This window comes from Schistocerca piceifrons, chromosome 8 (assembly GCF_021461385.2).
Source record: "Schistocerca piceifrons isolate TAMUIC-IGC-003096 chromosome 8, iqSchPice1.1, whole genome shotgun sequence".
Classification (NCBI taxonomy): Eukaryota; Metazoa; Arthropoda; class Insecta; order Orthoptera; family Acrididae; genus Schistocerca; species Schistocerca piceifrons.
Window position 1 is genome coordinate 279140311 of NC_060145.1, and position 16843 is coordinate 279157153.

The 16843-nt window shown below is 42.8% G+C and overlaps 1 protein-coding gene across 1 annotated transcript in view; it reads left to right on the plus strand.

The window, feature by feature from the left end:
* Nucleotides 1-16843, plus strand: part of LOC124711840 (scavenger receptor class B member 1) — a 413438-nt gene that overhangs the window by 333719 nt on the left and 62876 nt on the right. Inside the window, exon 4 of the mRNA XM_047242064.1 lies at nucleotides 12313-12473. Coding sequence (XP_047098020.1) covers nucleotides 12313-12473 — 161 coding nt within the window. The remainder of the gene's footprint in view (nucleotides 1-12312; nucleotides 12474-16843) is intronic.

The following is a 16843-nucleotide window of genomic DNA, read 5'->3' on the forward strand; positions in this document are numbered from 1 at the left end:
CAGGGACTGGTTGTTGTGCTGTCCTCATCGTCATCCTATCATCATCGACTGCAGCTCGCCGAAGTGGCGTCAAATTGAAAGACCGGCACCCAGCCCTAGCCATACGATTAAATAAATAAATTATCACGGATGGCAGTGCATGGTTTGCAACGTCCTCCCATGCTGGCCACAATGCTGGTAAAGAGTTATTGTGATAGGATGTTCAGTTCCTCCATCAGCGCGATTGACAATTGCTTGATGGTCGTTGGGCAAGGGGACATGCTGCATTACGTATCCAACATGTGCTAAATGGTATTTAAGTCCGAGGAGGTGGGGGAACAAGTAGGCCAGTCCATAGGCCAAGTACCCTCTCGTTCCGAGAGCTGCTCCACCTGCGATGTTCGATACAGTCGTGCACTGTCCTCTACAAAAATGAAGTCAGGGCGAAGCGCACCACAGAAATGATACACATAGGGAAATACTTGACGCTGACCGGAGAGCGTACCGGTTCAAAATTTTGGAGGTGAGTACGTCCATGCAGCATAATGCCACCCAACAATATAACATCTGGACCACCAAAGCGATCATTTTCAACAATATTCGTGGTTGTATTACGTGTACTCACCTCTATCCACATGGGCGTATGTCCAGAAACACTGATCAGACCGAATGTGCTCTAATCCTAGAAGAGTACGCGACACACTGCTCGTTGCTGTTAGCACCATCGCAAAAGGCACCATCGCAAACGGCACCGCCGATGAGCGTGTGTCAAGGGAATGCAACGTACTGGTCGCGGGCTAAGAGACCACCACTAGGCAGTCGCTGCGCCACTGTGCAGCGCGAGACTGCCTGCCTTGCAGCCCTGTTAAATGTGTTTCCAATTTCAGCCATTACTTGACACCGGTCTCTTCTCATCTGTTGCGCAATGTAGCGGTCATCTACTGCTGCAGTTAACCGTGGTCGACCATCTCCTATCCTTCGGTCACAGTGCATTTGGTTCATAACGCTGCCGAGTACCTGAAACAATGCTGTGAGCAGTACCAATATCCCCACTCGTCACCATTCATCGATCCTACAGTTTCCCGCCCATTATTACCCGCGTGAAATCATCCAAGCGTTATCGCCGCGACATTTTGTAGCGAAGACCATCACAGTGCACCGTAACTGCTAGCTAATTGACACAAACAGCAAATGGTTCAAATGGCTCTGAGCACTATGGGACTTAACATCTGAGATCATCAGTCCCCTAGACTTAGAACTACGTAAACCTAACTAACCTAAGGACATCACACACATCCATGCCCGAGGCAAGATTCGAACCTGCGACCGTAGCAGCAGCCCGATTCCGGACTGAAGCGCCTAGAAACGCTCGGCAACAGCGGCCGGCGCTTTCGTCACCTCAGCGTATTATGGCAATAAGTTTGTCCAGTGGGTACCTTTGATTAATGGCCCGTCATCTGTATATAGTCAAGAAATACAAAATTACCATAGCGTGGTCGGTGACGGTTTTCCAGCTAGATGTGATTCGATAACCGCTAAAGGCCGTGTAGTACAACTCAAAAGAAGTTTTGTAAGACGTCATGTGTACCTTGACGTTTTGGAGCTGTTTTAAGGCGCTATTAGCCATGTTAGTCCGCCCCCGGTAGCTGAGTGGTCAGCGTGACAGACTGTCAATACTAAGGGCCCGGGTTCGATTCTCGGCTAGGTCGGAGATTTTCTCCGCTCAGGGACTGGGTGTTGTGTTGTCCAAATCATCATCATTTCATCCTCATCGACGCGCAGGTCGCCCAAGTGGCGTCCACTCGAAAGACCTGCACCAGGCGAACGGTCTACCCGACGGCAGGCCCTAGCCACACGACATTTCATTTCATTTTCATTTTTTCAGCCATGTTAGTCAACTTCCTGCTACCACTTTGCTTACGCTGAGAACACTGTCGGATTACGGATCCATCATAGTTCCTTGTCGTTATAATACAGTATCTGATGGGCTAATGCCACTAGTCAAAGCGCTGGAGAATGAATGGGGATTCGTTCCCCACAATTGCAGGCGTATACTACATTGGATTACGAAAACTCAAGAGTACTTAAATCGACACTTATCACGTCGACAGGTTGGTCGCGCACTGTGGGAAGAGAAACCACCTTCTACACACACACACACACACACACACACACTTGCATGGTCGGATCTCAGAGTGTTTGCTGCTTTTGTTGCCATCGAATTCCTTCACTAAAAATATTTGGATCGCGTCCTTCCACTTCCAGTGATAATGCCAGAATTAGAAGATACACTCCCCACGACTAGAAGAACAACACACCAGTTTTTTTAGGCTGCTTGAGATGGTTTGGTGCGTGTAGCTGTCGCGCTACAGTTGGGCCTCATAAAGAAAGCGTCTGAGGTACTCGTAAGACTTCTATTTTTCTTACTTTGAGTGATGGGTAGATTTCGATGTGTTGGCAAAACAAAGCCATATGACTTTGTCCATTACTGACTCTATACCTCGCTAAATGGTAGACTTGTTAATATTTGCTGTTCGCAGAAAAAGTTGGAAATATTACCACCATCCACTTGGGATAGATAAACCAGAGACTGATACCATCCGTCGCCTTTGATGAATGATGTCATCAAATTACTAAAACTCAACACAACATTATTGCAAAATAGCGACTGTGATAAAACTCGTCCCATGGCACAAAAATGTAAATATATAAAAAAATCATACAAATCGTTGGTAATAAATATTGAATCTAACCGGGCAAACGCGGGAACTTCGCGGTCTTGTGCAGTGAAACACTAAAATCTAAAATAATATCATGAAGATAACAAAATTTACAAAACAAACAGAAAATCACGATACAATGGTAGAATCAAAGACACAAAAAATACAACCTTACAGGGAAAACAATGTAATTGGTACGGCAAAATCTTAACTTGATCTATAAACACTGAAGAGCATGCGAATTCAAATACAGAGATATGTAAACAGGCAGAATACGGCGCTGCCGTAGACAACGGCGATGTAAGATAAGTGTCTGGCCCAGTTATTAGATCGGTTACTGCTGCTACAATGGCAGGTTATCAAGATTTAAGTGAGTTTGAATCTTGGTATTATAGTCGGCGCACGAGCGATGGGGCATAGCATCTCCGAAGTAGGGATGAAGTGGGAATTTTCCCGTGCGACCACTTCACGAGTGTACCGTGAATATCGGGAATCCGATAAAACATCAAATCTTCGACATCGCTGGGGCCGGAAAAATAACCTGCAGGAACGGAACCAACGACGACTTAAGAGAATCGTTTAGGGTGACATAAGTGCAACCCATCTGCAAAATGCTGCAGATTTCAATACTGGGCCATCAGCCAGTATCAGCGGGCGAACCATTCAACGGAACAGCATCGATATGGACTTTCAGAGCCGAAGGCCCACTCGTGTACCCTTGATGACTACACGAAGCAAATCCTTGCTCCTTACCTGAGCCCGTCAACACTAACATTGGATTCTTGATGACTGGAAACAAGTTGTCTGGTCGGACGAGTCTCGTTTCAAATTGTATCAAGCGAATGAACGTGTACGGTAATGGAGACAACCTCACGAATCCATGGACCCTCCATATCAGCAGGGGACTGTTGAAACTGGTGGAGGCTCTGTAATGGTATGGTGTGTGTGCAGTTGGAGTGATATGGGACCCCCAATACGTCTAGATGCGATGCTGGCTGGCGACACCTACGTAATCATCCTGTCTGATCACCTGGATCCATTTGTGCCCATTGTGCATTCCGACGAACTTCGGCAATTGCAGTGGGACAGTTGACACCCCCACACGTCCAGAATTGCTACACAGTGGCTCCAGGAACACTGTTCTTAGTTAAAACGCCCCAGACATGAACTTTACTGAGCATATATGAGATGCCTTGCATCGTGCTGTTCAGAAGAAATCTCCACACTCCCCCCACCCTCCTCCCTCCCTCGTAATCTTATTTATGCGCAGCCCTAGCCCTGCACGATTGAAGGTGTCAGTTCACTCCAGCGCTACGTCAGACATTAGTCGAGTCCATGCCATGTCATGTTGCGACACTTCTGCTTGCTCTCCGAGGCCCTACACTATTAGGCAGGTGTACCAGTTTCTTTGGCTCTTCAGTGTAGCTCAAATGAAAAATCAGGTACCAATACAGATGGCCAAAAATCGCGACAATTAAAGAATTATGGCATCTAAAATATCTCTTAACCTATATAGCTCAATCGAAAATCCTGATGCCAAATATAGACGACCCCAAACTGGTAGCAATAAATATTTTCACGAAATTCTAATCACCAACTTTCTCCTCTGAAGGCGAAAAAATTCTTTTGACGCCCACATAAAAAGGGAGAAATGATCATCGTAACTAGACAGATCAGAGTTCGCTCGGATAGAGTTAGGCGTTCGTTTTTCCCAGGCCCTGTTCGAGACTGGAATGCTTGAAGGTGGTAAGGCGAAACCTCTGCCAGGCACTTAAATGTGAACTGCAGAGTAGTGTTTTAGATTGAGGTAGTATGTGTTTGTGCTACACAGATAACGGCATGTGTTAAAGACTTCTCAGGACGTTCGACGTATCTATAACAATGCAGAGCCGCGTCAGTATCCGAAGACTGAAAGTTTAATGCGAATGAGCAGCTAATCGCGTGCGTAGAGTCGCACCCATGACAGACAGCTGGATCCACATATATTATTCTGTGCCAGAGTTGCGGTCAATAAATGCGCTAGCTCTTTCAATGGTTCGCCTCTGGTGAGTCATAATTTTGCACGGCGATGCCTGCTCTAGCAGAGCACTGGGATGACGTTCGCAACACTGTGGACTCTACTTATTGACACTTTCGACCTAACAAAACCCCACACTGCGAAATACTACGCTATTAAAGACACAATCGCCGTCTAGGAAAATCGGGGTCAGGATAGCGGCAGCACGAATGGCTTCGCGCCACTTACCGAGAAGCAGGAGCGCCAGTCACACAATCACGTCTCTATCTCCCCCCCCCCCTTTTCCTTCTCTCTCTCTCTCTCTCTCTCTCTCTCCCCCCCCCCTCCTCCTCCTCCTCCGCCCCCCCTTTCAGGTCGCAGACAATTGCAAAGGTACCTGCCGCGTGTTCCGGTAGCTGAACCAGCAGTAAAAAATCTAATACATTACGAATAGTGCCATTGTGAAGTAGTGCACCACAAAACTATAGAAAACAGTGAACTACTATAAGAGACACTGATACACAAATGATCGACTTGCAAAGCATAGCGATATTACACTGAGAGATGAGATTTGTTCATTTGTGTCCAAGCAAGTAGTAGGCTTCATTTCATTGGCAGAATACTGGGCAACTGCAACATGACAACGAAATAGGTTGGATATAAAAAGCTACAAGCCTTAGACCACGATACATTTAGCGTGTATGTACGACAACTTCTGTATGCAAGCTACGAGGAGGCAGCGAAAATGAAGAGCAGCTCATGAGTTTCAAAATAAATAATTATTTAAATAAAAATGTGTACTATAACGTTTTCAAATCATACTAAAAAGTATGTCACATACAGACTACTAACCCATACAGACAATTATTAAAATTTTTGACTGTAAGCATTTAATACCTATGAAAATAATGGTAAAATTTAAAATGAAAGATGAGCCGGCCGAAGTGGCAGTGCGGTTAAAGGCGCTGCAGTGTGGAACCGCAGGACCGCTACGGTCGCAGGTTCGAATCCTGCCTCGCGCGTGGATGTTTGTGATGTCCTTAGGTTAGTTAGGTTTAACTAGTTCTAAGTTCTAGGGGACTAATGACCTCAGCAGTTGAGTCCCATAGTGCTCAGAGCCATTTGAACCATTTTAAAATGAAAGATGTGGTTGCACGCCAGCAAATAATATGAGGAGGAGAACTATTCATGCAATAATTGTGTAATGCTCGCACCTGACGTTTTTCATTTTAAATTTCATAAGTAATTTCATAGCTATTAAAAATTCACAATCACATGTTTTCATATTTTCTAGTTTCATGTAAGACATGTTACATTAAAAATTTCTCTTTTAAATTATATCCTGATTCTTTTAATGGTGTGTGTGTGTGTGTGTGTGTGTGTGTGTGTGTGTGTGTGTGTGTGTGTGTGATTTATCAAAGAATTTTAAATATTTTGATGAGAATTTGTTATTTAGAAAAATATATGTTTATAGATACTACTAACTTTTTACCCAAGGCGTCACCTGTGTACACAAATGTATACCCCCTCTTTCAGTCTCTCCCCCTCTTTTTCCCCTCTCTCTCTCTCTTAGCTGTGCCCATCTGGCCGCATTACACTTGGACACATTCATATACCGCCCTCACACCAGTTCTGCACAATAGCGAGATGTCAGGCTTCACTAACCTCTTTCAACTCGTACCTCTATCCCTACCGAACAGAAGGATAGGAAAGCAAACTAAAATTGCATTGTAACCCAGTTCGGATCTGTGTTTACAATTTCAAGTCTGTAGCTCATCGGGAAGATAGTTTAAGATCTATTGCACCAATCGTACTGAATATAGACAGACAATAAAGCGACCAAAGAAAAACGTGTTAAAGTAAGTTAGTGAGGGTGTTGCCTCTGAAAAGCACAGGGCCAACATAAATATAAACAGGCTGGTCAGTGAAATGGCAGCGAGACTATTGTAACACTGTGATTTCTCAAATAAACCAGCGTGCGCCACTATTCATCGCTGAGCTGACGCACGATACGCCCTTTGATGCTCTTGTTTTTCCAAAGCCCACATTAAAACTGGGTGCTAAAGACTCTGTTCCATAGAGTTCTAACACTTCCTTTTAAGAAGCACCTCACTGAAGAATTAAAATACCTACGGATACAGTTCTCAAGGAATTGCTAATGAGGTCGTCAGATTGAGTGGATGTTTAACACAAATATAGAACACCCGATAAACAGCTTGAAACTAAGACGGATAAAGAGAAATGCTGGTCCAACATCTGCAAAGATCGGTCGACTATTACGGAAACTTGGTATCCAATGTATTTGCCTCCCGCCGATGTCATCTTTGTAACATTAAAGAGAATCTAGGCCTCAGAAAGATGGGTGTGTATCGCATACCGTGCAAATGTGGCATATCGTACGTTCGACAGACTATTAGAGAAGTCTGGGAGAGATGCAAACAACATCGACAAACCCGGCTAAAAAAAGCAAATCAGCTCTCTAGGCACCATCTCTAATATAATCATGAAATAAAATATGGTGACGTCGAGTCTACCGAATTAAAGATGTCAGAAAACCTGCTAAACAAAGACGGAGGTTTCAATTTAACCAAGTATTTGGGTCTGGAATTCAGTTTGTTAAGATCTTCCCGGCCATTACGCCCACTGGAGCCGGGAAACGCTGAGTAATAATTGTGCGAGCTCTGGAAAACAAAAGAGCATCGAAGGGATCTATACACTGTTGGCATGTTAGATGTTTAGTCTGTAGTCAGTTGTCAAGAACGATATATGCGTTTGCTTACGGATGGTGATTACTAAACTGATGGATCAGTTGCTGTTGGTGAGTCTGCTACGAGTAAAACAAGAATTTACGAGTAGTGTAAGCGTTCCCGAGATGGCTTTGAAGGAGCTGAAAATGGCGGACGTTCAGGACGCCCCAGCACATCCGCAACGAATGAAAACGTGGATGAAGTGAAAGAAATGATTACGAACGATCGCCGAATCACAATCACAATCAGAGAAGTTTATGGTGATAGCGTATCGATTGGCTCATGCCATGAAATCTTTTCGGATGTTGTAGTATAAACGTGTGACAGCAAAACTTGCGCCATGGGTGTTGAATTTCGAGAAAAAACAGCGACCAATGTAAGTTACTCAGGAGTTGCTAAATGAAGTCTACAACGAGGCAAAACTACAGAAACGTGTCATAACAGGTGACGAAACATGGCTGTACGCGTATGGCGACGAAACTACGTACGGCTCAGTGGTCTCACTGGAGGCAGGCTGGATAGACAAGATCGAAAAAGGTTCGGCAAGTGCGGTCGGGTGTGAAGGTTCTGCTCACTGCTTTCTTCGATTTTAATGCGCAGTTCATAAAGAGTGCTTGCAAAAATCCAAATGGTCAATAAGGTTCAAATGGCTCTGAGCACTATGGGACTTAACATCTATGGTCATCAGTCCCCTAGAACTTAGAACTACTTAAACCTAACTAACCTAAGGACATCACACAATACCCAGTCATCACGAGGCAGAGAAAATCCCTGACCCCGCCGGGAATCGAACCCGTGGACCCGGGCGCGGGAAACGAGAACGGGTCAATAAGGAGTACTACCTAAAAGATAATCAAAATTTGCGGAAAATTCATGCGAAAAAGACGCCCGGATCTGTTATGAAACAATTTGAGGCTGTTGCATCACGATAATGTACCTGCTCACATCTCATTGCTTGTTCGTGAATTTTTGACGAACAACAACACTAATGATGCTTCAGCCTTCATATTCGCCAGATATGGTCCCGTGTAACTTTTTTCTGTTTCTAAAAATAAAGAGAATCTTAGAGACACCGTTTCATAAGCATAGATTACAAGTGCTTAGCTGAAAGAGCTAAGTACTATCCCAAAGACAGAGCTTCAGAAGTATTTGGTGGATTAGAAGAAACGCGGGCAAAAGTGCATAGTATCTATTGGTAACTTTAGTGAAGGAGATAACATGAATGTAGACGAATAAATAAATTTCTTTCCAAAAAAAAAAAAAAAAAAAAAAAAAAAGATTCCTCGAACACACCTCGTACACACAATTTAACTGCCATGACTGACTTCAGCATTGGAGGGTCACACGATCTTCTGGTGCCAGTTCTACACAGACTACATAGCTGCAAAGTGAACAGCGTGCTTTTTTTTTAAGGGGTGGCTATATTTTAATAAAATTAGCTTAATTCCGTATGGTTTTTTTTTCCAAACTACACTACTGGCCATTGAAATTGCTACACCACGAAGACGACGTGCTACAGACGCGAAATTTAACCGACAGGAAGAAGATGATGTGACATGCAAATGATTAGCTTTTCAGAGCATTCACACAAGGTTGGCGCCGGTGGCGACACCTACAACGTGCTGACATGAGGAAAGTTTCCAACCGATTTCTCATACACAAACAGAAGTAGACCGGCGTTGCCTGGTGAAACGTTGTTGTGATGCCTCGTGTAAGGAGGAGAAATGCGTACCATCACGTTTCCTACTTTGATAAAGTTCGGATTGTAGCCTATGGCGATTGCGGTTTATCGTATCGCGACATTGCTGCTCGCGTTGGTCGAGATCCAATGACTGTTAGCAGAATATGGAATCTGTGGGTTCAGGAGGGTAATACAGAACGCCGTCCTGGATCCCAACGGCCTCGTATCACTAGCAGTCGAGATGACAGGCATCTTATCCGCTTGGCTGTAATGGATCGTGCAGCCACGTCTCGATCCCTGAGTCAACAGATGGGGACGTTTGCAAAACAACCACCATCTGCACGAACAGTTCGACGACGTTTGCAGCAGCATGGACTACCAGCTCGGTGACCATGGCTGCGGTTACCCTTGATGCTGCATCACAGACAGGAGCACCTGCGTTGGCGTACTCAACGACGAACCTGGCTCTTAGGGACTTAACTTCTGAGGTCATCAGTCCCCTAGAAACCAATCTAACCTAAGAACATCAGACATATCCATGCCCGAGGCAGGATTCGAACCTGCGACCGTTGCGGTCACGCGGTTCCAGGCTTGAGCGTCTAGGACCGCTAGGCCACCCCGGCCGGCAAATGTAATCACATGTCAGTTCTAGTATAATATTTTTGTCCAGTGAATACCCGCTTATCATCTGCATTTCTTCTTGGTGTAGCAATCTTAGTGGCCAGTAGTGTACATTCAGAATAACTGCTTAGAGAGTTTCCAATACAACGGTTGTTGTCTTTTCGAGCGGAAACCAACCTAAAAAGTAAGACAAGTCAGTTTCAGAAACGCGTCGCTTTCCGCCTGTGACGGCGAGCACGCAACGCAGGCTGGATGCGACGGCTTCCCCGCCGTGCAGTGACTGCAGTCGAGTGACGGCCAGCTGCTTAGTGGACACGCTGGAGTGAAACCGCCGAAATTACTGTAATGGAGAAGATCCTTCCCCTACCAGGGACGGCAGCAGTTCAGCATCTGCCAGTACATGTCCGTCTGGTGTTTCGTGCGACAGGCAACGAATCCTTCAGCTGTCTCCGCCATTTGAGAAAATTGTATCCATTGTGCTGCCGACGCCGTGATTAGCGTTTTTGGGAAACAATACTTTCCAGTCTCCTGAGTTTTGACCTTCAAAACGTTAACTGCAAGTTCACTTACAAGCACTTCATAGCAATTTCTTCACCGCTCAGGTAAATAATAATAATAAGAAGCCATTGACCCTCGATTGAGGTTTCTATATATTATGTCTGGCATGAAACCAAGGAACATGAAATGTTACAGAAAGTACAGGAGTCAATTATATGAACTATAAACGATTGTAATAATAATAATGTCGTGTGACTAGGGCCTCCCGTCGGTTAGACCGTTCGCCGGATGCAAGTCTTTCGATTTGACGCCACTTCGGCGACTTCCTCGTTGATGGGGATGAAATGATAATGATTAGGACGACACAACACCCAGTCCCTGAGCGGAGAAAATGGCCGACCCAGCCGGGAATCGAAACCGGGCCCTTAGGATTAACATTCTGTCGCGCTGACCACTCAGCTACGGGGGAGGGGGGGGGGGGGGGGGGGGAGGGGCGGACGATTGTAATGCAAGCAATCGAAAACTGTGGTACAGTCATGAGAAACACATGAAAAATGTACAAAGTAACATAAAGAGATGTGACCAATGTAAAATTACATTAACATCAGAAGACCAAAAGGCCTAAAATTGGAGTACCTTTACACTTATCGGCAAACTAAATGCGACACTATAATTTTTTTCATGCAATCACCCCTGAAGCCTTAAGAGTTCACGTTGTTCCTAAAATGAAGTGCGAACCTTATTCCAAACTACAGATCACCAAAGCTATAAACTCTCCAGTAATTACGCTTGTACATCATAATTCTGTGCATATTAGCCGATATGAGATAGGGGAGACGCAGAACTCGAAGGTAAGCAACGAAACGTTGAAGAGCTGTGACCATGGGCCCACTATCAATGCCCTGTCTCTCTTAGACTTTCACGATGCTCAATTATATCTGTGTCAGAAATTATAGGATGCACATTGATTTTATTCAATAATTTTGATGAACGACGCTTCTGCAGTATAGTCTCTGTTTATTAGGAAAGAATTACAACGTAACAATACTTCATTCGCATTCGCGTTCGTTATTTTCACAATACTATTTCCCTCAAGTTACTGCCGTTCTGGAAATTTCCGCATGAGAATTATTGAAGTTCGGATGAAATCTCGTATTGAGTAGTTAATATTTCACATCTTGTACACGTGATTGTCAGTCTTCAGGAATCTGAAAAAGTCTCATTTACAGCAAAATAAAGTCCAATGAATGTCCTCTCCCTAAAGAGCTTGGCTCCCTCCCCGAGCGATATTTATGGTACCCTTGCAAATCATGGAATAACAGTGCATCAACAATAATTCGTTGTATGCGACTGCAGGCTTCCTAAGCGTATTTCAGCTATAAAATCTTCACGGCTTATCAGCAGAGTGGCGTCGTCTTCTAGTCGCAACGTTTCAATGGATTGCGTATCCATCATCTTCAGACGAAGTCTTTTAAATTTTTCTAGAATCGATAGTTGTTTTAAGGATGTACCTGGATAAGTTTAGAAGAAAAATCAAATAAAGACTGTGTTATATTACGAGGATATAAAATATGCAGACTGGAAATATCACGAATGGGTTCTTGCAAAACTGAAATTTATTTATGAAATCTTCACTGGTTATCAGCCTTTGCATGAAGATGGATACGCAACCCATGGAAACGTTGCGACTAGAAGACGACGACACTCGGCTGATAACCCGTGAAGATTTCAATAATTCGTTGATCGGTAAGTTTTTCCCAACGTTAACACATCAGTCCCATACTTCTACAAAAACTGAGCTAAGCTTCACCAAACCCTAAAAAAGGAGACAAATAAAAAATTTAAAATAAACCAGATCGTCCTTATTGCCACTATTTATAGTTTAACGATAAGCTGCGAGCTTCTTGACGTCAAGCGCTATTGTGACAAGGAAGTATCTTTACAACTAGTATCTACTATTTTCCTTCTGATCCGTATTGCACTGGCCTACAAGCAAAGAAATTTCTGAAAAATGTTTTTCAACCGTAATAAGTAACAATGCTTACGGTAGCGTATGGTTTCGTGTTGCAGCATCTTCGGCTGTGGAATGGAACCATCAGTTACCACTACTGGCAGAAGCCAGGCGTTATACGACTAACTAAGGTCTACGTATTCAATGTCACCAATCCTGATGGCTTTCTCAATAACGGCGAGAAGCCAATACTCGTCGAAGTGGGTCCTTTTGTCTACAGGTAAGTCTCATTTCTTCATGTGTTCCTTTAGTCATTTACGTCTAGCTTTCAAAATTTGTTTTTAAATCTAGTACTAAAATTAGTGACTCTTGAAAACAGTAATGAAGTAAGTCTTTTATTCAGGACAATTTTTTATTTATCTGCGGCGTATTCACAACCCATAGGAAGACAAGTGAAAATATTGCAAAAAGTAATTTATTTGTTAAAAATTTTCTAGACGTTATCGGAAATGGTTAATTAGGCACTGGAAAGAACTAGCGAGGGGAAAATTGTATCTGAACAGCTTATTGATAATGCTGGGTGTAATGGGTACGGAGGACTGCAAAGATTAGCACGACGTATTTGATGTCGAAGTCAGGTACTCTCATAAAAAAAAAAGGAAATGCATCGGAGTTTATGAACTGGACCTGTAAAATGTCTCCAAACCGGTTCTACAGCGTGAAAGATATGCTCACAATTGTGCTGTATGCTTTACAGTCCAGGATGAAGATTTTTCAAAAGTGGTTATAAAATACCGCTTAATTCATATAGCTAATTGGCTGAGTTTGCTATTGGTTACTAATCAGTGTATGTGTATAACATGTCACTCTATTTTTTACTGTTTTCAGCTTCAGTCCAAACCCTGTGGAATATGGATAATGCAGAAGGATGCTTCGTTTTCAATGATATTGGAGATGCAGCTCTTTGATTCTGTCAGGAAAGGAAACCGCTCAAAGAAGTAGTTATTGCATACTCAGACAGCGTAGTAATTTGTTATTAAGCAATAGCTCGGACTGTCCTAGTAGAGAGACGGAAATCGATTGTATCATCACGACTTTCGCTTGAAATGGATTAAAGAATCCCCGGGAAACTTCTATCAGGACACGCTGACCATATTGTTACCAAACTCAGAAAAAGGCGCAGGTAACAACGAATTAACAGATACTCACTTGTTACTTTAGAGTGTCCAGTTTTCTTTACATCTCATATTCGAAATTGCCATCGCCTTCTTCAATGTTTTTGTAGCTATTGTAGACCTATACTGCGTTACTAATCCGCGCTAATGCCTACATTCTTTTTTAACCTGCGCATAAACATTTGAGACGCCAACTAACAGTTTCTCCCTTCTGTCGCCTGTAGACTTCGGAACTGAACCAACGCACATTAAAAGATCGACTGACAAAGCCGACTTCTTGACGTGCTGTCATCTATGTTTCCTTTATTTCTGATGTATCTGAACTTCCTGTATTTCGGGAACCGTGGGGAACAGAGCACATAGGTATTTGACTCTTTAAGCTGTTAAGGCATGTCTGTTACCTCCAGAAACAGCCTGGATATGAATACTGTCTCCTCGTATATAGCGCTTTTCCGAATACAGAACCAGATCTGTCGAAGAGGAAGTAGAAATATGAGCTATTAAAAAGATCCATTTAGGTTAGGAAAAGGAACGTTTCACAGACACCTTAATAGTTTTAAAACAAAAGATACCCTCCAGCACACAGTCTGCGTTAGTGTTGACAATTGTTACAACATGTCTGAGGAACGTAGCATTCATTAATGTAAGAATGTAGGGTCATCTCGACTCGTCTTGAAGGAAAGACTAGGTTACAACGTCCCGCCAACAACGAAGCCATTAGAAACTGATTCAAAAATTATGGGGAAGGTATCGGCTGCGTCTCTTCGAAGGAACCATCCCGGAATTCGCATTAAGTGATTAAGGGGAATCATGGAAATCTCTCTTTCCTCAAGAACACCCTATACCTTAAGACTTTGCGCATTTGCATAGTAAGCACACGGTACTATTTCAATGCGTTCTTAAGGCATTATAGTATTTACACCACCTTTAATTCAGTAGTTCAACATGTTTTCCCACCGTCAACTATCACCAAACAAAACTCCTAGAAACATCTTGTAAGATGTTTGTTTGATGCTACAGCCACTTCATTCTTTCATTACATGGCACATGGTATTTTTTATTACTCTTTGAACCTCATCCATACTGTTTTCTTCTTCTTTACCTCCATGCATTCGGCTGTAAATCATATTTCTGCTACTTCTGTTGTCCAGAGACCGTGTGCTGTAAATTAGCTTGTTTGTATCCTTTAATAAAAATGTTAGTATCACCTGCAAGAAAGACTCCTCCTGCTGTCTACAAACAAAAAAATAACGTTTACTTTCATGGCATGTCAACCACTTACTGTCTATTTGCAAGATAAAACTTAAATCACTTATTGCCAAGTCCATGAGTGCTGTATATGTAAAATTTCCTAAGTAGCAGATCATGATTAATCATATCAGAGGTTTTAGATAGGTCTAGAAACACCTCACAGTTTAATTAAACTTGATGTGTGGCATTCAAAGCTTGCTGCAAGGGTTTAGTTTAATTAGGTTTATGTTCCATGGATCATTTGTAAAATTAATCGTAACGAGTCGTTTTACACTCGTAGTACACATTCTTAAGTAAATGTGGCTACATGCTGATCATTTACAAGTTGTCTTTTTTTACGAGTAATTTACTAATTCCCACCCATCACCATTTAAATATTAGATAAATGGAAATTCTTCTACGGAACAGAAGAGGTTGTCAAGAACAAGCTTTTCGGTTTTTCATCAAATTTACCTTCTCTATCTGCCCGACATTTTATATCATTGGCGAGGTGATTATCTCAGAAAGGACTGCACAATACTGCCCCTAAAACTGTTACAGTCAACTCTTATGTGGAATAACAGGAGTCACTTTTTCGTCTGGTGCTGTAGTTGTGTATGTCATTGCTCATTTTGCGCTATAGTGGGTTATTTACAGTAAGCATATATTTTTAAACAGTAGTCAGAATGCATTACTTCTTAGACAGGTGTCTACAAGGTGATCGTAGTGAGTACTACATATTAGTCGTATCATATCTCACTACGGAAGTCGAAACATTTGGCTCTGGAGAGGAGTGTGTGGCAGAACAGTGGCACAGATTTAGACGGATATATTCCTAGTACACGAGTGTCCAAAACTTAAGCATACTAACGAAAAGAGGACCATTGCCTTATCAGGATGCCGGAAGGATTACTGAACAAGCTATAGCTTAATCATAACACATTTGGCATACAGCAGTGCCCGAGACATTATGTTAGAAAAGTTCTAATAGCTAAGGTACACATTTGTAATAAAATAACACAACCGGAAAATCTCGTCCGCAACAAAAGAAGCGTTTAATGCTGCACAGCGACTCTTAAGAGGTAGTTAGAAAGCTCTCTCGGCAGTCGATCCCATTCCTCAGCAAAAGCGGTGCAGAGGTCTGGAAGTGGCCTTGGTGGAGGCTAGTGGGATTCAATTCACCTCTCTAATGCATCCCAGGCTTATTCTGTAGAACTCAGATCTGGAGACTTTACTGAAAGTCCATGTGACAGAGGTCTTCACCTTCAAGAAAACCACCCAGCTGACCATTCATTCTGTACCTCTGAGCATTTACAGTATACCCCCAACGATGTGCAGTTCCTTACAGGCATTCCATGTGATGTTTACCATCACCACCAAACTAGTCTCTTTCCACTATGTCCCTGGGGTTGTATCGGCTATCAAATTTTCCAGAAAATTTTTTAAGTTATTTCGTCTTTCTTTCAGCTTTACAACTTTATTTTGCAATTGAAATCTCGACGTTAAGCCATTTTTAAGCAACTACAAAACATAATACAATGTAATAAGAAAATGTACAGTGGGATTAACAATAGGTACAATCAGATTTGTAGTTATTTGAAATTCTTATATTATATTTACAAGATACTGAGATACAGGCAGAGATAACAACGTAATATGCACAACTGCGCACCAAGGAACAAGTAAACAGCGCTACTAGTCAATATTCCATTTCATGTCCTGCGATTTTGAGTGGACTGTAAATGTCGCAGAACTAAAAATGTATATTTACAGTATATTTGAGAGAATGTCTAAAACTGTCTAGAAATTTTTTCATCCTGTTCACTCAGTACGTATTGCGGCTGTTCTTTAAATGCGCTACATATTTCAGTTTCTTCTAGAGCGCCCATCAATCTACCTTTCTCTAATCTGTGCTGGAGTGAGCGGGATACACACGGTTGGACGTATCGCAAACAAGACCTGTTGTTCCGAACCTGCGATACACAGTTCGTAGTTAAACAGCAACTTCTGAGGCAGCTGCAAGCTATGCACCCAGTTTTCTTGCAGGTGTACTCAGATTTAGTCGGACAATTACGATCTTAAGGTCCTACTGTGGGGTGGTTATTCTTGGTCGGCCTTGTACTGGCCTACGACGAACATCTCTTGTGTCCTTAAAACGTCACCAAAGCCTCGAAATCACTCTGTGGCACATCCAAGGATACCGAGACTTCGATCTGTATCTGCCTGTTTCTAGACTGTCGAGGAT